Source organism: Ambystoma mexicanum, chromosome 5p (assembly GCF_040938575.1).
Source record: "Ambystoma mexicanum isolate Mex_15411 chromosome 5p, UKY_AmexF1_1, whole genome shotgun sequence".
Classification (NCBI taxonomy): Eukaryota; Metazoa; Chordata; class Amphibia; order Caudata; family Ambystomatidae; genus Ambystoma; species Ambystoma mexicanum.
In genome coordinates this window covers 417,910,364-417,935,723 of record NC_090930.1, presented here as the reverse complement: position 1 = coordinate 417,935,723, position 25,360 = coordinate 417,910,364, and the positions used below count along the sequence as shown (strand labels likewise).

The following is a 25,360-nucleotide window of genomic DNA, read 5'->3' as shown; positions in this document are numbered from 1 at the left end:
CGACGACGGTAGATCCTCGTCGTATACCTCGTCGTCCGTACCCGTCGCTGCCGTGTCAGTCCCCGTATCATCCTCTCAGGAGGACGGGGAGGAGGGCTGGACGGGGCGCGACGGCACAAAAGGAGGTGGAGGGCGAATCCTTCTTTTCTTGGGCGGGGGAGCACCAGAAGGTCCCGGTTCAGGATCCCCCGACGGGAGAGGTTCCTCCGTCGGCAACGGTAGTCTCGTCCTTATCTCTGAACATAAGGACTGTATAGCCAACAAAATGGCCGCCGAGTTGTCTTGCGGCACTGGCAGAGGGGAATCCGACGGGCGATCAGGAGCCCCGTCGGCACCCTCGACGATGTTGTCGTCACCTGTGTCGGGATCCATCCCGACGGGCCGGTCTTCTTCCACGCCAATGCTGTGGCTTAAGACCTCAATCAGCTCTTCCTCTGAAGCTGAGGCCGAATCTACGACGACGCCCTGCCCCCCCTTTTTCTTCCCCGCCGGGGGTTTCACGGGGGTCCTATCGATCGGCAAAAGAGGACTCCCTCCGAGGTGGCAGGGAGACTCTGAGCCCCGAGGTCGCCACCACTGGTGTAGCCTCCACAGGCTGAGCCAGGGCCGCCGCGACAGTATCGATAGAGGGCTTGGCCGGATGGATTAAGGCCTTCACCACCTTAGGTGCGCTCACCGCCTTATCCTTGAGGGGGGCACACTGCCTCGCTCCCCCTCCAATGGGGCCTTCGAGCTCGACCGGGGCCTCTCCAGGAGCTTCGCCGGGTGCTCGCCCTTCCTCTTACCCGACCCAGAGCGTTGGCTCGTGGCTGAAGGTGCCGGGGAGGGTGCGCCCTGCCTGGCGCCCGTAGAGCCCGACCATTCGGCGCTCCCGGTGCCAGCGGACTCGCGGTGCTTGGCCTTGTGTTGGACCCTCGTCGCCGGGGCGTACTCAAAGGTCTTAGAAGACCGCTCGGATTTCTTCCTCTTCTCGCCTGACGGGCTCTTCCCTTCCAGCCAGTTGGCGAGACATTGATGGCGGTCCTTCATGGTCCGCTCCGACATATTGCAGCAAAACGCACAGTCCTTCTCCACGTGCGTCTTGTCCTCATGTAAGCAGTAGAGACAAAAGGAGTGTGCGTCCTCCTTAAAGACGTTCTGCAGCTGGCATCCAGGGCAGATCCTGAACACTTTCCGGGCGTCGAGCTTCCCTTCTCCTGGGGTCCGGGCCTGAGAAACTTCTGGAGTCCTCCAAAAGCGTAGCTCGACGAGATCTTCACCCTTGAGGGGCGCAGACGAATCCGACACGGGTCCCCGTTGATCGGATGGAGAGTCGGTGGAGCTTGAGGCTCTTATGACAGGAAAAAAACGAAGTTTTTGAGCAAAAAAATGTGAAAAAATAGCACTAACGCTCGAGAGCAATAGCACGAGGATCCCAACACATGAACGTGCGGTAAAAATCTGAAGATGGCTGCCAGAGGCGGTGCTTAGGTAGAGGGCAGTCATTGGCTGTGGTCAGTATGACGCAGAGGCCAGTGATTGGTTATTACTACGAAAGACAGATCAGAAACGAAACTGATACTGGTTTTTTCTTTACCGAGGATTCCCAGCCTGACGACGGGGAATATTCATGAGCATGTGAATCCATGCCAGACCCCATGCTGGAGAATGACATGAACGCGTATGCTTTCCCTCTGACCCCCTTGGTTCACAGGGTAATCTGCAAGATCTGGGAGGCCTGGCACCTCCGCATCATCCCGATAGCTGCGTGGTGGCCAGCAAGACCATGGTTCTCCTAACTACTCAGCCTGTCAGATCAGGCCCGGGTGCACCTTCTGCTGGTTCCAGCACACCTACTCTCGCAGCTCGGAGACACGATCATCCACCCCGCCCCCCAGAAATTAGCCCTTACAGCGTGATTCCTGAACAAGTCACACTGAGGCTTCTGCAGTTGTCTCAAACCAACCTAGACATTATACAAAGGGCTAGGAGTGATGCTACCAGGAGCCAATACAAAAGCAAGTGGACCAGGTTCTGTCACTGTGCAGAATCAAAAGGAGGTTGATCCCTTGACCTGCACGTTGGACAATGTACTATCCTTCTCCGCACACCTCGCTCACTCGGAGGTGCAGGTAGACACATGCTGCACCTATCTGGCGGCCATTGGAGCCTACCGGAACTCGGAGGAGGAGGTGTTTTCATCCTCCGATCTGGTGGTTAAAAGACACTCAGCGGTGCTGACCAGGATTTACCCGCCCATCAAGAAACCACACCCTGTGTGGGACCTCAACGTGGTCTTGGGCGCCCTGGTGCACAAACCACTCGAACGTATGGCATCCGCGGACATCAGGCTAGTCACCATCAAGACGGCTCTCCAGGTGGGCCTCATCTCGGCACGCAGGATCAGTGAAATCCAGGCATTGGTGGCATCAGAGCCATATACTACTTTTCATAAAGACAAGGTAGCGCTTAGAACTCGCCCGACATTCTTACCTAAGGTTGTCTGCTCTTCCCACCTGAAAGAGGAGATAGTGCTACCAACTTTCTTCGCTGACCCCAAGGATGATGCTCAGAGGGTGCTGCACTGCCTAGATGTTAGGGACGCTCTAAAATTCTACCTTGACCGGACGAACAGCTTCCGCAAATCAGATGCTCTCTTTGTCAGCTTCGGTGGGTCGAAACCGGGCTGTTAGGCCTCCAAGGCTTCCATAGCTAGTTGGATGGTTTCGACCATCAAGGAGGCGCACGAGGGACAGCACAAACCTCTTCCAGCGAACATGCATGCCCATGCAATCAGAGCTAAAGCCACGGCTGTCGCGTTCCAAAGGCACGTGCCGTGGCAGGTTATCAGCAAAGCGGCCACATGGACTACGCCCTCGGGCTTCTACAAGCACTACTGCTTGGATGCCGGCTCCAGGTTGGACGCTGCATTTGGTCAGCCAGCCTTAAGGAACTTGTTTTCTTGCACCCTGGGGCTACATTCAGTTGGAATCACCCATGCAGTATGGAGGAAAGGGTAGGGGACATAGGAGTAATAATTAGTTACTCACCATAGTGACTAACGTACTCCTAGTCCATACTCCCCTTTCCTCCATACGTCCCACCATCCTCCCCCCTAATAAATCTGGTGCCATTAGGCAATGTTAATATTGTTGACACGTCAAAGGGGACTGAAGAGTGGCACCGGTGGGCGGAGTCTAGGGGAGTGCATGCTCCCAGGGTCGTGCCCCGGCATGTAACTAAATTTAAAGGGGAAGATGATTTTTATGCTGAAAAAAAAAACAATGCAGTATGGAGGAAATGGGACTATGGACTTGGAGTACGTTAGTCACTACCGTGAGTAACTTATAATGTACCCTCTACCACGAGAGGCAGATGATGGCATATATGAGGCACTGCACACCCAATAGCAGCAAGGTATAATACAGGTGAGCGCATCAACTTGCAACACTGCAATCTATCCGATCAAGAAGTCAAATGGAGGGGCGTGGCGTTTTATACAGGATTTGCACCCTCTGAATGATATTATTGAGGTAGAGTATCCATTGGTTTCTAACCCTGCAACAATTTTGTTTAACATTCCTGCGGAAGCACACTATTTCACTATAGTGGACTTAAAGAACACCTTTTTCTCCATTGCACTACACCCAGACTCCAGCTATCTCACCGCATTTCGAACATACTAGAAAGCCTCAGGGATACTGCGAAGGGCCTAGTATCTTCAAGAGAGTAATACAAATGGACTTCAGCAATTTACAGGTTGCGAGCACAGTGCTACAATACGTTGATGATTTATTGGTGTGCAGCAAGACAGAAGGGGTGTAGAGAGGAACTCAGTGACACTACTGACTTTACTAGCAGAAAAAGGATACAAAGTGGACAGAGAGGTTATGATACTGTCAAAAAGTGGTGGTGTTCTTGGGTCGGATCGGAAGACAGGAGAAAAATAACACCAGAAAGAGTAGAGGCGATACACAAGACTCCACGACCAAAGACAGTGAAAGAGATGCAGCAATTACTGGGTTTATGTAAATATTGCAGAGCATGGGTTTTTGATTATTCGCATACACCAGGCCATTGTTGCAAGCACTAAAGGAAGCACAGTAAAACAAAACACACATAAAATTGACAGCTGAAATGGGTGAGAAATTTGATTAGTTGAAAATTGAGTTAGCACATGCACCAGTATTAGCAACTCCCAATTACAAGGAAAGATGTCACCTGTTATGACAATCAGATGGAAAAGTAATGACAGTTTTAACACAGAAGAAAGGACAGAGACACAAGCCACTGGCATACTACAGTGGGTCACTAGATGCAGTGATGCAGGCACATTTCCCATGTGAGCAGGCACATGCTGCCACTGTATTCGCTATTGAAAAGGCTTCCACAATAACCATGGGGTGCCCAGTAGTTTTGTATGTGGAACATGCATTGCCGTACTGGAGAAAACAAAATCAACACTGACAACTCAGAGGTCTTCAGGGTACAAGGTGATACTAACCCACCCAGCAATACAAGTGGTGAGGTGCAGGACAATAAACCCAGCAGAGTCCATTGCAGAAAAAGTAGAAGAACGGGATTATGTGCATGACTGTGTAGCATGCATCGACAGGAGCAAAGGCAACCACCTAGTTTAGGAAGAAGTGATCAAAAGGGGGGCACATGATTTTGACTGATGGACGTTCTAGCATTGACCAGACCATGGGGCAAAGCCACTCAGGGTGTGCTGTGGTGGGGTAGGGACATCGAGTACAAAAAGGGGAGGAGTTGATGGTGTACTCAAAGACACGCCTACCAAATAATTACTCTGCGCAAGCAGCAGAACTGGTGGCCTTGATTGAGGCACTAAACATGTCAGAAGGCCAAGCAGCGAACATTGTCTCTGACTCGGTTTATGTTACCACCACAGTGCACTCAGGACTTGAAAGGAGAGGGTTCAAAAGAAGTGATGGTAATCCCATTCAGCATGCATCATTATTGAGTAAACTACTAGAAATGTTACCACTTCCAGTAGAACTAGCATTAATAAAGTGCAAAGCCCATACAGGAGGGCAATATTTGATCTCACTAGGAAACTAAAGGGTAGACAGAGCAGCAAACGAAGCAGCATATATGCCAGAGAGATCACATGTGCTGTACCCTGGCGAGTAAGAAAAAAACACCTCCAAAAGCAGTACTGAAAGTGAGCAAGGAGAAAGATGCATTGTGTGGGCTACATTGACCCACTGAACAGAAGTTTGCCACATCACAAAGCTGCATTTGCGCAGGAACAGCAAAATAGTTGCGCTGGCTCCTGTGAGCACCATGGCCTCAAAACTGCGTTTTGCAGCAACAAAAAGATGGCTGCACCGTTTTGCCAAGCAGACATTGGGCAGGATGGAACAAGGGGACACACTGAGGGAGCGTGCCAGTGTGTTCCGACATATACAAATGGAATAAAGTGAAAAAGCAGCACTGTTTTGCTGAAAGCCCAAAATCCCCATTAAAAAGGAAACTTTTTCACCTTTAAAAAAATCCTGTTCTGACGCCATTTGCATCTGTTCTTCCATAAACCATTGTGATTAATAAGGTTTGCCATGCCCAGTATATCTCATTCTGCTTCAGCAAAAGCAGGCATGATTTCTGAATGACAGGCCCTGTCAAACCAACTCTGAGAAAAATCAACAAGGAACTCCACATTTACCCGCACTGGAAAACGCCTTCATTTTCTTTACAAAATATCAAAGCTCAGTAGTTCAAAGAAACTTCAGCTATCTGAGCCATGTCAATTTCAAGGCATCTCTGCTTCAAACAAAAAACTCCTGCATACAAGGAAATAACTATAGCTGCAAGACAGTGTGGGAATCCAGAGGGAGATGCAAAACCAAATTTTAAAAGAAATGCCAGCTTTTAAGCACACATGTGAAATGGGCTTTGCAAACTCAAGGAGAGAAAGGCCTGTTTTAACAGTAAACTGTTGAATGAAAGCCTGCCCTTCTCTAGCAATGTGAAGGGGTTTGTTGCTGGGGAAAATATACACGTGGGCTATTTTATTCAACTGGCTTGTTTAATTCAGGACCAAATATAAGAAAATAAAACTGTTAAACTATATTGGCTGGATTTTGCAAGTTCCAAAAGAAAAATAGATTTCTGCTGGGGTGGGGGGATGCTACCAACGGAAGGACTTCTCTTACCAGATTCTACCACCCCAGTGATAATAATTAGGTTGGATAGAATCTAGTCTAGGCTGAACCCACTGACAATGGAATTTCCAGGACAAGGAAGTGATAAGTGGGGAGGGGGAATAAACCTTCAATCAAGCTGAAAGCCCCCACCTTGCTCTAGACTTGCTCTAGAGGAAATGACAGTTGGTGGCAGCAGAAGGAAGAAAAAAATGGTCCAGTGACAAAGGACTGCCATTTGTTTCCAAATACTATTCATGAATAAAAATGTTAAGACTTATCTCTGCAGCAAGACTTTGTAAATACTTCGCAGTTTAAAAGTGATTTTATGGGTTTTAATTGAAGACATGGTAGAATTCACTGACCCATTGGCAATATAAATGGCAAAGAATCGGGGATTACAAGGAAAGTATAATTGAAGCCAATGCACATTTTTATACTTTCATCCCTTATGTTAATCCACACGTGTATAAAGTTATGGAATTTTAGGCCGAATCGTTCATACTCAAAATTACCAAAAAGTATTAAAAGGGCGAAACCATGTCTCACGGATTGCAGAGTTGGAGTGCTATGCTCTACATAAAATATGTTAACTGTGTATATAATTTGCGAAGAGATTTCAATTGTATAAATGTACTGTTTGTGGCAAGATCGGATTTTGGCTAAAATAACTGTGGGAGGTTTTGGACATTGTAAAACTTGCATCATAAATATGACATCATACCCTTGAAATCCAACCAGCTTAGGGCGAGGCAGGGAGTAGCACCCTTGACCAATCCAGTACTTTAGAGGCGTGCTTAGCTAAACCTGGCCAGCCATATACTTTGATGATGTCACTATGCATTATGAATAAGAGTCCCTGACAAGACTCTAGACACACACTCTTCCTGAAGTTCCTGCGATGCGTTCCTGACCTGCTCCATCCAGATTCCAGACCCCACTGCAAAACCCAACCATATCAGATTCCTAATCCAGCAAGATTATTGATCGAGAAAAATCCACTAAAATCCCAAATAACCAAAGGGGAAAGCTGTGGTACCTTTTGCATCCTGACATCAGACTGGCTTGCTGCCCACTAACTGCATGCCCGCTGCAATCCTACCATCCAGCTGACCTTTAGTATCCAGTGACCAGAATTGCCATTCCGCTGACCTTGCTATCCGGTGACCAGAACGGCCCAGCTGTTTTCTTTTGCCAGGCGCGCAGCCATGCGGTGACCAGAACCTGTTGACGGTACAAAAATCCCAAAACTAAAAGTGGACTGTGAGTATAATCCCTACCCCATAGAAACCCATAACCTATCTTGTCTTGCCTTTGTCCTTATCCCAGTCTCTCAGCCATCCTATCCTTATTATGATAACTGGTTAAAAACTGTTCGAATTATCTGTGCACCCTGCCCGTGACTTTCTAAAGTGCTAGCGCCATCTCTTTCAATTTGGTCTTGTGTAATAGTAAGCCATTAGTCCTATTTCGAGTGATCGGACTGGTTTCCGCCATTAATAGCAGTGTGTTCGACTTGAAAAAATGGGTACTTGAAAAACAATTTACAAGCAAGCTTGCGATGATGGAGAATGCAGATTTCTCTTAAAATAGGTGTGCAGCAATGAGTTAGTTTGAGGTTGTACTTCATATATGTTTTAGATAGAACTGCTGATGCAAATAATGTAATGAGAAACTTACCTGATGCAGCATCAATAGATTTGGTCAGTACATTTACACCTCCATCTTGCTCAAATGCCAGCTTTGGAATTGTGGGAATAAAGTCAGCATCTATTAAGTCTTGATTACAGTTATTGATCGTAATACTGTCTGAAGGCAATTTGGTTGGTTTTGAATGAACTCCAAGATCAATAATTTCCTCAAATGTCCATGAACTAGATTTTCCATTTCTGTTTTGTACAAGATCAATTGCTTCATCTTCATTACCCTGTAAGATTTCTGTATTCTGGATGTTTTCTTTAGACGCCAGGCTAGAAAAATAGAAAACATGTGTGCTGAATAACAATATGACGAGTAACAAAACTCAGACATGCTACATTTTTACAATAGTGACACGAACATTTAGCATCATGCAATATCAAAATAAACCACTAGTGAAGCATACAAATCTGTTGTCAGTATTATGGATAGGACACACATTCGGACCCACTGTAGTGATGTATTCAAGTGTTTTGCATCAACTGGCCTCAGAAAGATTCCCCCAGTCAGAGAAGCAAACAATTCTAGGAAATAAGGGCACACCGATATTTCAGCCAGTGCATTTGCGTCCACTCGGTTTGGCCACATTGCATCTCAATTTAGCCAATCAGGTGATCAGAACGCTGTAAACTCCGATTGACTGGACAGCAAAGCATCCAAGCCAATTTTGGTATAAGCTTTGTCCCCACCACTATTTGCCAGTGGATAATGGAGATGAATTCTTGGAATTTGACTCAAGGATAGAGCAGAATCTGGGTGGAATCTGCAATTTCGACTCTGATGGCAAACATTTTACCCAACACGATATACCACCATGCAAATTGAACCAAACAAACAGATACATACAGAGTTCCAAGCATCTTCTAGGTTCAACATAATGAAATAACTTGTATAAAGTGAATCCACTTGCAAGCATCCTTTTAGGCACGTAAGAACATCCCTCTTTAAAAGGCTTCAACAAAAGATGATGGATATTGGGTTTTTACTACTCACCTCTAGTCCTCTTATTCCAACCATCTTGTTCCATTAATACGTTAACATGTAAATAGGCAACAACAACGTTGTTTCGTCAAGTAGTAAAATAATTACAAAAGAAGCACTCTCAAACCATAAAAAGTGATGTGTTGAGGGCTTGGGGGATGCTGCTGTACTAGGCGGACTTGTTGAGCCTGAGCTCCCGCTCCTCATAAGGAAAAATTACAGAAATAGAAATTCAAAGTGAGCCCTGATCACAACCAACTTCCTTCTAAGTGTGCTGGGCAGTGGAAGATTCAGTAGTCTAAGTCAGCTGTGATGAATTGACTAGGGGTAAGCAGTAGTACAGGCATGAGCAAGGTCTTTTAAATTACTATGCTCATCACTGTACCATCATGGAGGCTACAGTGACCGGTCACATTTTAAACAGGCAGTGAGTGAGTATTATACTTTCTTAGCCTCTTAGGGTAGCATTGGCCTAACGACAGCCTATACGGTTTAGGAGGTGTGCAAGTAATCGCGCAAACAACAATAATACAGCAAGGACAAAAATAGAATATCAAAACAAAGCACAAATTAGCAACTTGAACACAGACAATGACAACAAATATTAAACGCCCACCACTGTAATGCAAATACACAGATAATGCAGATGTAAATAGATATAGGCTGTTCACTCTGGGCCTTAAAGGACAGGATGGAATAAAACCTGATAATGTAGAACAGTAGAAGTAAAAATTATAAATTTTAACTGTCTTTTTAAGGAGGGGAGGGTGCGCTAACATGTCCCTAGGGCCTTCTTTATAGGTTAGGGGGCCAGAAACTTGAAGACCTTTTATTAGATGCCATTAGTCCATTCGACATAACCTTGGTCTCTTTATAGAGACTTGACAGTATCAAGCCAGTGCTGGCACTTTTCTATGGTTAGAGATGCAATAGGTTACAGTGAGCAGTCTTGACTAGATTCAATAAAAGCAGCATGGATCAGTGAACAGTGATAGTGAAAAAACTTGATGGCTTCGGATGCAGGAAGGCAATGTTCGAATGAGATCAGTTTGATAGCTGCAAGACGTCTCAATAGGCAGAACACATGCAATTCAGTTCCAGCAGTTTGATTTATCAAGCTGGCTCGAATTAGGAAAATCTTGTACTTTGTGAAAGCCTTGCCAAAAGACTGCAGCTTCAAGAACTTCTCTTGCTATGATTATGCAAGTACCTTTACCAGTACTCTTGAAGAAAATGCTGCCTTCTTCCACTCCTCCCAGTTCAGGGAAGTACTTTGACTACTTGCAGGGAGAGTACCACAATGCAGGGCAGTGAGCTTCTTGGGAACCAGCAATCCTCAAGCCAAATAGGCTTTCTTCCAGCAGTCACCACAATTAGCACAGAGATGGTATAAGAGTCTCCCGCTCTTCTAGAAGGCTTACCTCAACTCTATGGAAAGGTCATGGAGCAGCTTTGATCCAATACGCTTCTGTGTTGACTCTTCTTAGTTCCAAACAGTTCCAAGATGACTCACATGAAGATTACTTTAAAAGAGGGATTGTCTCTTTTTTGTAGGCAATTGTTGTTCTTTATATGAAGATTGATTCCTTTCGCAAGCCATATTCCACTGGCAATAGATCAAAGTGTCTCTTTGAAACTGGGCAACTATTAACTACAGTCAGACCTCAACCTCTGTAAAGGTTCAGGATTCCCCACCAATGCCCAATAAACCTCCTGGCAGTTGCATTCCTATGGGTGATGGGGCAGCTTCAAAGGAGTAGGCAGGCACTAGATGTCCATTTCATCTAAGGCAGCCCAAGAGGATAACCTAATTCACTTATGTCACTGTATCACATTTGTCATAAGATACGACATACATTACTCACTGTGATCATATTTATGGTGCTTGTATCTGCTTAGATTCACATGCTGTGCATAAAGTCCGACATCTAGTGACAATCCCAGAGTAGGAACAAGTTACTTACCTGTAACTGTTGTTCTCCAGGATGGGTCTGGCATGGATTCACATGCTCATGAATATTCCCCATCATCAGGCTGGGAATCCTCGGCAAAGAAAAAATCAGTATCAGTTTCGTTTCTGATCTGTCTTTCTTAGTAGTAAGCAATCACTGGTCTCTGGGTTATACTGCCCCCAGCCAATGACTGCCCTCTCCCTAAGCCCCGCCCCAGGCAGCCATCCTCAGATTTGGTAGCACGTAAAGTGGCAGTATGACCAAGTGAAGAGCCGCAGAGGGGTAGGAGGGAGGGTTTGCATGTGAATCCATGCCAGACCCATGCTGGAGAACGACAGTTACAGGTAAGTAACTTGTTCCTTCTCCAGCATGGGGTCTGGCATGGATTCACATGCTCATGAAAATACGAATACATAGCAGTACACACATGCACAACCACGGGAGGTGGCAAGGCTCAACATTAAGCATTACATAAAAATCAACATTAAGCGTCTCTTACCTCCTCACCAGGCTCACCTTGAGCGAACAGGTTGTGCAGCACTGCCTGGTCGACTCTGGACCGCTCCCTGGAATCCCAGTCGACGCAGTTGAATCTCGTGAAGGTGTGCGTCGACCTCCATGTAGCAGCCCTGCAGATGTCCAGCAGGGGCACACTAGACAAGAACGCCGTGGTAGCAGCGATCGCTCTGGTCGAATGGGCTCTCGGACGGCTGGGCAACAGTCGGTTTGCCAACCGACGACAGTGCATGATGCAGCCTGACAGCCATCTGGAAATGGAAGCCTTCGAGAGAGCCTTCCCTTTGTTCACAGGTCCAAAGTTCACAAACAGCTGTGATGTCTTCCGAAAACTCTTCGTTCGGTCCACGTAGAACTGGAGCGCTCTAGCTACATCCAGCGAGTGCAAAGTCCTCTCGGCCGGCGACGAATGTGACGGGAAAAAGACTGGTAACACCAAGGGCATGTTGAGATGGAAGTCCGACGGCACCTTGGGCATGAAGGAGGGGTGCGTCCTCAGCACCACCCTCGTCTCGTGGAAAGTCCAGTATGGAGGCTTGCAGGAAAAGGCCTGAATCCCTCCCACGCGTCGTGCAGAGGTGATGGCCACAAGGAACGCTGTCTTCCACGACAGAAACTTCAACGGAGCCGAATGCAAGGGCTCGAATGACGGGCCCATGAGCCTTGTCAGCACCACGTTGAGTTTCCACGCCGGGGCTGGAGCCTTCACCGGCGGGAACGATCGGAACAGTCTTTTCATAAACTCCTTCACCCGGTAATGAGACCACATGGACGACCGTCCTGCAGTTCTGGTGTATCGGGAAATCGCTGCCAGATGTATCTTGATTGCCAGCGACAGTAAGTACGGTAGCACTTGAGGGGCTGTAATCCGTAGAGTGTTAATCTTCTGCGCACTTCTGCGCATGGCACCAGACAGAGAACCTCTTCCACTTGTGTCCGTAGCACTCGAGAGTTGAGGACGCCCTGGCCTTTGCAAGAACCTCTCTGCAGTCAGCCGGGATGTCGTACCCTCCAAACTCTAGTGTTACAGGAGCCAGGCTTGCAAGCTCAGCGATTCCGGGTCGTGATGAAGAATGGCGCCTCCTTCTCTGGAGAGAAGATCTGCATCCGTCGACAATTTGACTGGTGGGGACGCTGACAAGTCCAGAAGGTCTGGGAACCATATCTGTCTCGGCCACCTCATCCTGCACCGGGACCTCTTGAGTTGGTTGATGAGCCTGAGCAGCAACGGCGGGAATGCATACAGGAACAGGCCATCCCAGGGGAACCAGAAAGCATCGCCCATGCTCCTCGGCTGGGGGAACCTGCTGGCGAACCTCTTGGAACTTGGAACAGGTCAAACAGGTCGATTTGGGGGTTTGATCCACTTGATCCTGGCGTAGTTCCCACTCATGGCAAGAGCGCAGCTCCCTGCTGAGCGAGTTGGCGATGGTGTTTTTTATCCCTGCTAGATGAAAAGGCACCAGAAACATCCCCTGGGCAACGGCCCAGTGCCACAGATCATGGGCTTCCTTGGATAGGGCTGGGGATCTGGTTCCTCCCTGCTTCCGGATGTAGAACATTGTGGTGGTCTTGTCGGTGAAGATCCTCACCACCTTGCCCTTGAGGGACGGGGGAATGACTTCAGGGCCCAGAACACTGCTCGGATCTCCAGTATGTTGATGTGGAGTGGCCTCTCCTCCGGGAGCCACAGGTCTCTCGCATGAAGATCTCCGGTGTGCGCTCCCCACACCTCCAGGGTGGCATCCGTCGTCACAGTCACTTGGTATGCTGGGGTCTGAAAGTCTGTGCCCGCAACGAGATGCGCACGGGTGCCCCACCATCAAATTGCCTGGCTGAATACTTCGTTGAGCGAGATCTTGTCCTCGAAGCTGTCCGCTGCTTGTGTCCAACGGGCATCGAGGAACTCCTGCAGAGGACGCATCCGAAGCCTGCACAGGCGCACCAGGTAGATGCAAGAGGACATCATCCCGAGAATGGACTTGGTGGACCTCACTTTGGCCATGTCCGTGGCCAGCAGACGCTGTACCTTGCCCAGGATGGCCTGCGCTCTTTCCTCCGACGGCGAGGCCAACTGCGCTACTGTATCGAGCTTGGCTCCCAGAAACAGCGCAACCTGCGACGGAACCAGGTGGGATTTGGGGAAGTTGATGGAGAATCCCAGGTCCGTGAGCAGCCGGACGGTCTTTTCCATGTGTTCGACCGCGAGTTCACTTGTCCCAGCTCGGACTAGCCAGTCGTACAGCTAGGGGTAGACGTGGATCCCCTGCAGGCGCAGCCGCGCCGCCACTGCTGCTAGACACTTGGTGAACACCCTGGGCGCCGACTTCAATCCGAAAGGGAGGGCCTTGAACTGGTAGTGCCGCCCTTGGACTACAAAACTGAGAAACGTTCAGTGTCCTTTTAAGATGGGGATGTGAAAGTACGCATCCTCCAGATCCAGCGACACTAGGAAGTCACCTTCCTCCAGCTGTCCCAGCATGTGCTGGAGGGTGACCATATGGAACTTATGTGCCTTGATGTACTTGTTTAGCCGACGCAAGTCCAGGATGGGACGCCAACCTCCTTTCTTCTTTCTGACGAGGAAGTATCTTGAGTATACTCCGGAGTCTCTTTGGGACGAGCTCGATGGCTCCTTTCTTGAGCATCGCCCTCACCTCTAACAGCAGTTTAGGGATGTGGTTTTCCTTCCTAGCCACTGGAGGAATTCAGGAACACTTCTTTAGGAATTCCAGAGTGTGCCCGTGGGCCAGGGAATCCAGCACCCAACGGTCGGTGGAGATGGACTCCCACACGCTGACGAACTTCGCCAGCCGGCCTCCCACCGGGGTGCTTCGGTGGGGGCCCGACGCCACGACCGGTTCAGTCTTGTTTGGAAGCAGCCTTGCCTTCTTGGCCTCCATGGCGACGATGGCGAGATCCACTGGACTTGCCTTGTCCCCGGTAGGCTTCTTGCGAAGAGGAACATGCCGCTTGACGGTAGGTCGAGGAGCCACCGCCAAATCCTTTGGAGGCACTTTGCTTGCCTCCGGAGTTCCGAAAGGGCGGCTGCCATTGCTGCAGAACTCCCAAGGCCTGAGCCGTCTCCGTGTCGGTATTGATGGCCTGCAGCGACTCATCCACAGACTTTCTTAGTGCAGGGGTGATATGTTCTCTTGGCGAGAGTGCAAGGAGCTGTCTGGCTGCTGAGTTTTGGATTAGTTGGAGTTTCCTGGCTGGCGTGCTGGGACAAAGGGAGTTGGCGTAATCTAGGTGGGAGATGATGATGGCTAGTATTGCGGAGAGTCTTTGAGAATGGGAGAGGTAGGGAAAGATTTGCTTTAGCACGCATACGTGGCAATGGCAGGTTCTGGATACAGAGTTGATGTGTTTGGAGAGAATGGTGCATCCAAGATTTTTAACAGAGGTGAAGGCAGGAGTCCCAGGGCTATTGGCCAAGGTTGGGGAATCGGAGCAGTTTGCTGCATATTATGATTTCTGATTTGCCCGGGTTGAGGATTGGGTGGTTGGTCGTCATCCATAGGTCGAAAACCGAGAGGCACGAATTTGGGAAGAGGGGAGGCTGGAGTCTTGGGGATTTTGAAAATGATCTGGATGTTGTCTGCTTAATTGTAGCAGGTAAGGTTGTATGAGCGGATGAGAGCTGCCAGAGGGCCTAGGTAGAGTTTGAAGAGGAGGGTAGAAAGGTAGGCTGCTTGTGGCACCCCTTATGTGATGGGCCAGATGCTGAGGAGAAAGGTGGGAGGAGAATGATTTGCGAGCGATTGGAAATAAGAGATGATCCAATTAAGGGTGGAATCTTTGATGCCTAGGGTGAGGAGCCGGTTTGTGAGTAGTGTGTGGTTGATGGTATCAAAGGCTACAGATAGATACAGGAGGATGAGTGCAGCACATCCTTCTGAATCAGTAGTTCTTTTTAGGTCATCCCAGATAAGACCAGAAAGGATTCCATCCCAGAGGGTCGGTACCCCGATTGGGTTGGATCGAGGAGTCTATTGGCTTCTGTGAAAATGTGAAGTTGCTTATATGCCATACAATCGATTAGTTTGGTGATTAAGCTGGTGTTGGAGATTGGGCGGTAGCTTGATGGGGAGAGTGGGAGTGGGCCGAGGCTGGGTATTTTGAGTAGCGGTTTGACATGAGGTTTTGACAGTCCCTGGGAAGGTGCCAGATGAGAAGGATTCATTTAAGATGGAGCGGGCTACGGTCCCAGCACAGGTTGAGGGTAAGGATCTTTTTTAGAAGAGGTGATGGTAAAGGATCTCAAAGTAAGCCTGAAGGTCGGCTAAGTGCTAGTAGGTTGCAAAAATCGCCCTTAGAAAGGGGTGTGAATGAAGAGAAAATTGGTATGGAGGGCGAGGAAATGTTTGGGATTGAGGGCCGATGTAAATGGCGGGATCCAAGCTAGTTTTGTGGCGATTGTACAATGTCTTTCAAGCGCAACGTTATGAGTGGTTGAAAAGTTAATTGCAGAGAGGTTGTGAGTTGGGGGAGTGGGGAGGAGAGGGTGAAGCAGCTTGGATTTTGTGGTGTTCCCTGCATGTATTGTTGGAGTTGGAGGTTCTGTTTCCGTAGTATCTTTTTGTGAACTTCTTGATTTTGCACAGAAATGCCCTGTTCAGTCTTGCAAAGGCTGTTTTGTTTGTTGTTGTGGGGTTGGTCCTACGTTCTCTCTAGGTGATGCTTGATGGTTTTGAGAGCTTTGAGAGAGGGTGTGTGCCACTTTTGTTGTGGGCTTGGTCATAGGGATGGGCAACTGGTTGGTGTTGGGGGGGTGGGGGGAGCATGAAGTCATAGCTTTTGAGAGCCATTGGTCAAAGAGGTCGATGGAGGGGTGTCCTTCCTTACGTGTGGGATGTATTTACCCATGCATCCTAGCCCTACCTCAAAACTGTGCAGTACTGACATGGAAAACATCATGATGGCCAGAGCTTCCCAGAAAATGCACAGGGAAATGCATGAAGAATAGGCTGTCACCCATTTTTGCCGATGTTATGGGCACAGAAGGAAACTGCCTAAAACCACCATTGGACTACCCGCACAGTAGTCTGAAACCATTGGGAATGGCAATGCTGATTGCCAAATGCAACCTAGAATTGTGGGGAATTCATTTTCTTAAATCCCAAAAAAATGGGTGCAGTACCAGTACTCACCACTATCCAAAAGCCGGCAGTTTTAAAACCACTCTGTTTCCCTGAAGGCAAGTCAAAATGCCTATTTTCAAACATTGCAATATGTGCAAAATATTTACTGAACACCAGCAGACATTTGGCAGAATGGAATTTTGTGTGCCTACAAAATCTGGGAAATGAAGATCATAAGACAAGGTTTATAACAAGACTGGCTGAGCTGTGGATTGCAGCAGTTTAAGTTGCACTGGATTTAAAGACACTAAAATCGAAAATGTTTAGATTAAATGAGTGACCTATGTTTGGTATCACATGCCTTTGTAACTGTTGAAATGTCATAGTTTTGCACTTAGACTCAGCATCCTAGCTGCATGTGTAAAATTGCAAGTTAAGTTAAAAAGCAACAAAAAACCTGCCAGTTAGCTGAAGGTCTGGCTTAAGGAACTTGATTTTGCTTGGCAGCTACCCCCATCAGGAGTGAAACTTGAGTCACCACTGTGTTCCCAGGCCAACCTTCCTTTTGCTGCCCACACTAAGGATATGCCATCTATCTGATAATTGAATTACCTGTGCTCTGCAGGAGAGTGAACAAAGCCCTCTTCACTCAGGCAAAGGTTTTTATTACCGCAGTCGTAAAATGTAGCTTCCTCTTGGCAGGAGCTGGGAGGGGCACTGGGAGGGGCACTGCCTGTGAGAGCAAGCTGGCTTGGCAGAACTGGATTAACCAGTATTTCTACCTTGTGCTGAGAGAAAACCACACCCCTTTGTAGCCAGAATATTGTTTAGAAAAAGATTAATAACTCATGGTGCGGACATGTGAAAATTTTATAAATGATACCATAATTCTTGTGATTTTTCTGCCCACAGTTTAAGAGGTTTTTAGAACCGGTGGTATGTACAGGGGGGTGTCAGCGGAAAAGCGGATATTACTCTAAATGTGTGCATGTTAAAAATCTGAAACTTCATCAGTTAATATCCCTACTCCCTGCGCACATCCATGTCAGAAATTGAAAAATCAGTTAAAAAGTCCATTATGTGCCATCTCTGAATGCAAGCTCCTAGAAAGAGCAGATTTGGACAGAGACATGGCTAAATTCAGCCACACCATGTATATGTAATTTCAAGCAACTGTGTAACTGTGAAATATGTCTTTTATTATCAAATATAGAATGTGTGCAATCTGACAAGGGAGTGCCCTCTTGGCAAGCCATAAAATGACATCACTCTGACTCACAGTTCATTCCCCAATCAAGGGGAGGAATGAAAGCTGGACCAATGACAAGTGAGAGGGGCAAGTCTAGTGATGCAACACACACACCCACTCTCAAAAACACATAAAAGCAGAGAGTCAGGACAGATAGGGACTCTTCAATTCCATCTGCAGCGGGACGCTCTGCCGGAAAAATCCATACTTACCTCCATCAAACCTCCAGAGAGCCAAACTAGAGACTTCAATCTATCCAGAACTAAGAGACCAGACCAGAGAGAAAGCAGTGCTGTACCCAGAGAGACCCAGACCAGCAGAGAGAGCTGACCCAGATCACTGTGAAGTGCAGAGGCCAGACCAGACCAGACCAGAGTCCAGTCTAAAACCCTGACCAGATCCGTGACGAGGCCCATTTAATTCAAGAATATAGTGTGAGTACATAGTAAAACTGTGTAGAACCCATCTCTTAGTTAAAATAATATAATTCAATCCATTTTAACCTAAGTAGAACTGCAGCTTAGCAATTGTGTTATCCTGCCATCATTTTTAAAGCTGAAAAAGTGTGCGTTTAAAATTTCAAATCTGAAAAACGACCTTTATTCAATCGTTCATATCTCCGCAACCGTTTGTGCTAGAGACTTGCAGTAACTTTCATTTTGAAGCTGAGATCCTAGGCTTTCCTAGGACCCCAAAACGATAGAGATAGTCCTTGTGGTTCCTCTGTAATAGCGCTCGGCGCATCCGCGAATTTTACCGCGATTTGCAAATTTCTTCACATGTAAAAACTGCTGCTGCTTGCCTTCCATTTGCCAGAAATTCGTTTAACCTGCTAACTATCCCTGCCTCATTGCTAGTGTGAGCCTGGACTAATATTAACTAGATACCACTCACCCTGAACCTCTGAAAGGGAATTAAAAAGCATTTCCAGCATATTTCTCATCCATTGCTAGCACATATCAAAGCATTTTGCCTGTGTTTTCAAAACTCCTATCTGTTTTCTGTAGTGTAAGCTTGCTGGGGTGAACTGATTTACATTGATTGCATTTCTGAGAACTGTGTGTTTTCCTTCCATTTCCTTGCCTTGCATCAAGGGGGGGAGGGGATTGCCAGAGAAAAGTGATTACATTGTTTGGTTGAAATCATATTGAGTATTTTCTGTACTGCATTCATTGAATATTGCATCCACCTGAGCTTACATAAAGCATCCTCTACCACATTATACTTTTGTTCCTATTTACCAGTGTGCTACCTTATCCATTTCATGTCAACTCCTTATTGATTATAGAGAAGCGTGTTAGTGCCAGATTCTCCATTGTTAATCTTTATCATATCAGATTAAGTGTGATATTCAATTATTAATTTATTATAAAGTGTGATATATATATATATTTTAATTTATCAAATAAACCAAATAAACCTTTTAAACTTGCAAAACAGAACTACTTCTTGGCTCAGTGGGGTCAGGGGGATTCCAAGAGAGGGGTGTTATATAGGGGTAGTCATCCAGAACGCATGAACTGGACCTAAAGATATATCCATAAGGGTTTTCATTCAGTATTCTAGACTAGGCGTTGACGTAGCTGTAGTGCTGAATTGAATCCTCTTACAAATTGGGGGCTCGTCCGGGATGTTGGGTTAGATTTACCACTTGTGCAGCTTAATACAGTGTGCTAACTGACGGGATACATACATCCGGTCGGATCACCACGCTGCATTACGCTGTGAAGCATTCCTCAAAAGGGACACTCCAAGAAAAGTTCTGTTCTGCAAAAATAAAATACAAACTTCTGTAAGTCAGGACAGAGACCAATCTCTAGAATGACGACCTTGGTAGATATGAAAATAGCCAGAGAGCACCTCTTGCATAAGCTATTTGTGAGAGGTGAATGGACCGAACAGGGCCAGGATGCCTGGTTGCAGGCCATCACGCGACAGGTCACTGAAACAGGGTCAGACTTATGGAGAGATCAGGGTCCATTACATGTGGCCCTGAGTGAACTATATATGGCTCCTAAGGCCAAAGATGAACACAACAAGATTGTTAGGATAGCGGCATACCTGTACCTATATATGGGAGACATGCAGGATAGATGTGCTGAAAGCCAAAATCTGGCAAATAGGCAACAGATGGCGTTAGAGAAGGTCCAATCTGACCTGGTCTCTTCTGAGCAGAGGCTGCAGAGGAGCCAGGAGTCAGAAGATGATAGTAGGCAGCACATCATTAAAATAAAGAAGGATATGGATGTGCTGCAACAGGAAAAGGTAGAACAGGATACCAGATTTCTGGCCTTGCAGAAGGAATACCAAGAAGGTTTGGACTCCCTACTGCAAAACCAGAAAAAGCTGGAGCAACAACTGGACTTCAACAGGGTATGTGCTGAGCAGGTAGTCACCCTGCAAGGCCACCTAGATAGAGTGAAGGCAGAGAGCCACAAACCAATTCTGAAAGACCTGGATACCCAGGCAGAGTTTGATCAGGAGCGCCAGAATGCTGGTGCCTTCCAAAGGCAAAGGGACGACCTGGCAGCACAGATGCAGGCTCTCAGTCAGGAAAGGGATACCTTAGGCCAGGAAGTCTGCCATTTAAAAAGAAAAATGGAAGAAAATCACCTGACCCACCAGGGACTGGGTGACCTCCAAAAAGAACACCAGAACTTGCTAGAGCACACCAGGAGGGTGGAAGAGGTTTTGGCAAGAAAGGAGCAGGCCAATAGGGACATTGCCCAGGAGGTAACCCTCCTGCAGCAAAGACTGGCCCAGTACTCCAGGACCAATCAGGAAGCACAGAGAGAGAATGAGGCTCTCTGCCAACACGATGATAGGCTCCAGCAACAGGTAGCGATGCAGGAGAAACTGATAGAGTCGAGTAAGGCCTTAACAGAGGAACTGAAAGCACAAATGCAGGCTCTTGCATTGCAACAGGGAGCAGGGGCGGATAGAGATGAGGTCCGCTGGGAAAGAGAGATTCCTGACCATAACCGCAGGAGCCCTAACACCAGGGGCCTTCATCTCCCCCAGTCCCTGGACTCTACCACCCCCATGTCCCCTGGCGCACATGAGCACAGGGCCACAGGGATGGCAGATTACTATCCAGCTAAGAGTATGGGGCTCATAGGCCAGTACCACTCAGGAATGGAGGGGTGGGCATCCGGGTATGGGCACCCAAGTACAGTACAGTTCAATGGGGAACCCCAGGAGAGTAGGCCCATTAAGGGCATCCTGAAAACCTCTGCCCAGTTAGGCCAGTGGAGGGGGTACCCATCAAATCCTGGCAGCAAGGAGGAATCTGAAGACTCCTCTGAACTGCGCAGGACACAGGAGACCAGGTCCCCACATTCTGCCAGCCATTCCCAGGCTCGCAGAATCCGGGAAAACCTGGAAGAGCAGACAGGAACCTCTGGGAGCAGTGCCTCTGAGTCCGAGGACGATTGGACCAGGGTTACCCGGACCAAAAAGGCCAATAAAACAAAAAGGGCCTTGCTTAAGGACCCTTTAAAGCAGATTAAGGCGATCAGGAGCGTCATCACGCCTTACCATAAGAACGCTAAGTATTCTGTTTGGGAGCACTTAGAGTTGTTTGAACAAATGATGGAGACTTTCCATTTGAAGGACAGCCAAAGCTGTATTCAATATGTAAAGTGGACCTTCTCCCCGGAATACTCCAGTTTCTTTGCGGGGCTGGAGGACCAAAATCATTTAAGATGGTCCACCTATAAGGCGGCCATCTTGAAACATTTTTCTGTTCACAGAAATCCTCAAGAGGCTCGCAAGGCAGCCTACAATTTGCAATGTGGGGAGGATCAGGCCCCACAAGAATTTGTGCAGGAGTTAAAGCGTGCTTTTGCACAGACCACAAGAAGGGTGCGCACGGATAGCAGGGAATTTATTAACACGTTTTTCCATGCCTTGCCCAAATATATCATGACCCAGCTCGTGAGGGATTTTCACGAGAAAAGATCTTTAGACTGGGTCATTGAACAGGCTACCCGGATCTATGAGGTGCAGAAACCGATAGATAGCAAAAGTAATGCCCAGAAAAACCCCAAAGCCAACAGCACCCCTGCTGCTGCCAAGGTGGCAGAGGTAAAGATCACCCCCGTTTTGGATTTGGAGATGGGGGGGCCTAAAAACCTACCTGCACCTAATAATGCTAGGCCCAGAAGGTCCTCGGGTCAGTCACAGACAGGGAGCCAAGGAGGCAGCCCCGCAAATGGGGTCCCTCGCTCTCCTGATTATGTAAGTCCCCGTTACAAGGGAAATCGACCCATCCTGGGTTATGTGTGGACTCCCCCAGCCCAAGGGGGGGGATCCAGACAAGCACCTAACCCAGGGAACTTCCCTCCAAACTTCCCACAGGAGGGCAGAAATTTACCAAACCCTGGGCAGAACTTTTTCCCCAGATATCCACCCGACTTTCAGCCCCGAAACCATCCATCCTTCTTTCCCCAATTCCCTGAGCCCAGACCACTGAATCCGGGAGAGGGGAGGCCAAGGGTGGAGGGGTACCCAAATCTTCCCAACCCGGGGTATTACCAGAGGAGGGACAGCTACCCTTCCCGGGATCAGCCCAGGGGAGAAAACAGGGCCCCGTATCAGCCTGAACGGGTTTCCCAGTTAGAGCGCCAGGTTCAAAACATGGCGCGGGACCTGGGTCACATACTGAGGGCTCAGCAGAACCCTCAGATGGGCGTGCCGGCGCAGAACATACCCAACTCTGGACCTGGTGCTCCAGAACAATGACGGGGGCAGCACCCCGATAACACACCGGTTCCCAGGGAGGAGGCACAAAGGGAAGGGGGGTGTAAAGCCTTGGAGGAAGCTTCCTTCCTCACTTGTAAACAGCCCCTGGAAACCCAGGAACCGGAAACAAAATCTCTTGCCCCTGAAAGTCTGCCTCCTAAGGAGCAGAGGGGGGGTAGGAGAAACAAAAGACCCAAACAGACTCAGTTTGAGGAGGAGGTACAGATCTTCCAATTTGAGGGAGAGGGATCCTCAGAGGATCCTGGGAAAAGGATCTTCTCCTTCAGAGAGGGGGGAACTCCTCCCAAAGAAAAATGGGTCCTTAGGGATGAAAATCCAGACTGGGGAGATGTGGAGACTGAGCTACCGCCGCCCACCATCTCATCCCAGAACCAACAGCAAGAAAATCCCCTGGTTCAAACCCATCCTGGTGACTGCCTCCAAAAAGGGGGGGGCGGCCCGGAACCGGAGCCAGGGGAACCCACAATGGCTCTGATCTCCAGTTGCCAACTTTTTCTTTCAGATTCCCAAGGCTCTCCACAGAATTCTGCCCAAAATTCTTCTCTCGCGATGTCCAAAACCAGAAAGTTAGCCCACCAGTTGTCCAAAAATGTACATTATCTGTGCCCCCTTGAGGAGAAGGAGGGAAGATATTATGCCCCGGTACAAGTACAGGGGCAGGGTACAATCTCGGCACTGGTGGACACTGGATCTCAAGCTACCCTTCTGTCCAGAAGGGCCTTTGACGAACTGAATGCAGGAAGGGGAGAGAATTACCAAATTCCTCTCACCTCTCTTCCGGGACAACTACAGAACTTTGACGGGAAGGAAATTCCCGTTGAGGGGACTGCAGATTTGGACATTAAAATTGGGCGACATAAGTTGAAACACCCGGTCACCGTTGTGACCCCAGAGGGCACCCCTTGTTTACTAGGGAATGACCTCCTGAGAAGGTTGTCACCCCTAATAGATTGTGTAAACAAGGTCCTCTGGACCCAGACTAGCCGACCAATAAAATTAAAAAAGAGTGTCAACCATGTTAGTTTAAACGGCACCTGCCACATGGTTGAACAAAAATCTGACCAAGTAGAATTTCACTTCCAGAACAACCAAATTCCAGACGTGACAGTAATAGCAGTAGGACAACAGACTGGTGATGGGGGGTCCTCTCTATTTCTGAAAATCAACCTTCCTTCCAGTCTAAAGTGGTATTCCACGCTGGAAGGAAACACTCTGAAATTCTATACTAATCGACAATCAGAAACTCCCACTCCTATAGTCCAGAAAGATGTGAAATCAGCTCAGAGTCTGGCTGATATTCAGCAAATTGGAGAGCAGTTGTTCATCCCTGTTCAGTTAAATGATGGGAAGGACTCTGTTCTCGCTCGAGTGTGCGTGAACAACGGTAAGAGCTTCATCAGCGAAGCCATGTTTCGCCAACTCCCAAAAGATCCAGCCATTCCCACCTTCAAACTGATAGACAAATGGGAAATGGACCTGGAAGCACCCAATTCAAAACATCTCCTGCCAAGCAGGTGTATGCTCAAAATCTCCATTGGCAACAAGAGCATAGCCCACAATTGTTGGGTCGTGTGAGACGTCCCTGCCGCCTTTTACTTAGGCAGTGACATTCTCAATCGCTTTGCCATTAGTTTGGACCTAATAAACTTCAAAGCTTGGTCCCGATTAGCGGATAATCCCATGGGCTTTGATGATCCAGAAAAAGCATTTAGGTCAGCTCAATTGCTACCTTATGCAGTTGAAATTCAGGTTAAAGAGGAAGTCACTATCCCAGAAAGGACCCGACAATTCTCCCTGGAAGTGAAAGTTAAAAGAGGACAAGAGTTGAAAAACCCTGATGCTTACATACATCTAAATGCTTCTCTCCAACAGCAAGGGTTGGGGTTAAACCCAACTCCATTAGTCAACATAGAACAGGACACCATTCTAATAGAGGTGGATAACAGCGACTTAAAGAGTATTACTCTAGCCGCAGGCACCATTATTGGAATGGCGGTTGATGACCGACATTTCTCCATTGATCTTAGAAATGAACTGTTAGGACCAATCCCCAAGGACTACTTTGACAGTGACAGTGAGGACAATACAACACCAGACAGGATTTTTACCCGGCATGGGGGGAACTTCTTGGTGTACACTTCCTGCCCCTATGGTAAGGAAGATGTGACGTGTGACTTCAGGAGGGATGAGGTGATTTTCCAGGTACATGAGGGCTGCCTTTCCCACCTGAAGCCTCCGGTCCAAATCAGCACTCTGACCAGGGACTTCTCCGCCCAGCTGGAGGAGGCCGCGGAGATAGCCAAACCAGAAGTCTTTCCAGGCTTCAGGCAGATGGTGGAAGAGAGAGTCAACCTAGCTGATGCCTGTGTGACTCTGGAACAAAAGCAAAAGTTGAAACAAGTTTTCTTGGATTTCCAAGATCTCTTTGCGGTAGACTCATATGACTGTGGTCGCACTGACATCCACACAACAACAATCCCCACGGACCCTGGCATGACTCCTGTGTTTGTGAAGCAATATCGCTTGCCTCTCGCATCAATGGAGTCCCTTACTGAAATAATTAAGAACCTTGAGTCCCGGGGAATAATCCGTCCAGTCCACAGCACCTTCAATAATCCGGTGCTGGGGATATTGAAGCCAAACGGCCAGTGGAGACTCTGCGCCGACCTCAGGGAGCTCAACAAACGGGTCCATACTTCCCGATGGCCTCTGCCCTACATTGACCAAGGGCTGGCCCAGATCCAGGGGTCACAGGTATTCACTGCAATAGACCTGACCAATGGATACTGGACTCTGCCTGTCAGTAGGGAGGACCAATACAAGCTGGCTTTTACCTTTGGGGGCCAGCAGTACACATGGACCCGGACTCCCTTCGGATACCTCAACTCCGGCAATGAATTCAACATTTTTCTACACAAGGCCATGCCCGACTTGGGTGCAAGGGGTAACCTGGCTTATGTAGATGATGTCCTC

The 25,360-nt window shown here is 48.0% G+C and overlaps 1 protein-coding gene across 11 annotated transcripts in view; it reads right to left on the bottom strand.

Moving 5' to 3' along the window:
* Nucleotides 1-25,360, bottom strand: part of MAP7D3 (MAP7 domain containing 3) — a 1,453,570-nt gene that overhangs the window by 62,842 nt on the left and 1,365,368 nt on the right. For all 11 annotated transcript variants that reach the window (XM_069612805.1, XM_069612807.1, XM_069612812.1 and 8 more), the window contains one exon: nucleotides 7,824-8,113. In XM_069612805.1, the coding sequence (XP_069468906.1) occupies nucleotides 7,824-8,113 (290 nt within the window). The remainder of the gene's footprint in view (nucleotides 1-7,823; nucleotides 8,114-25,360) is intronic.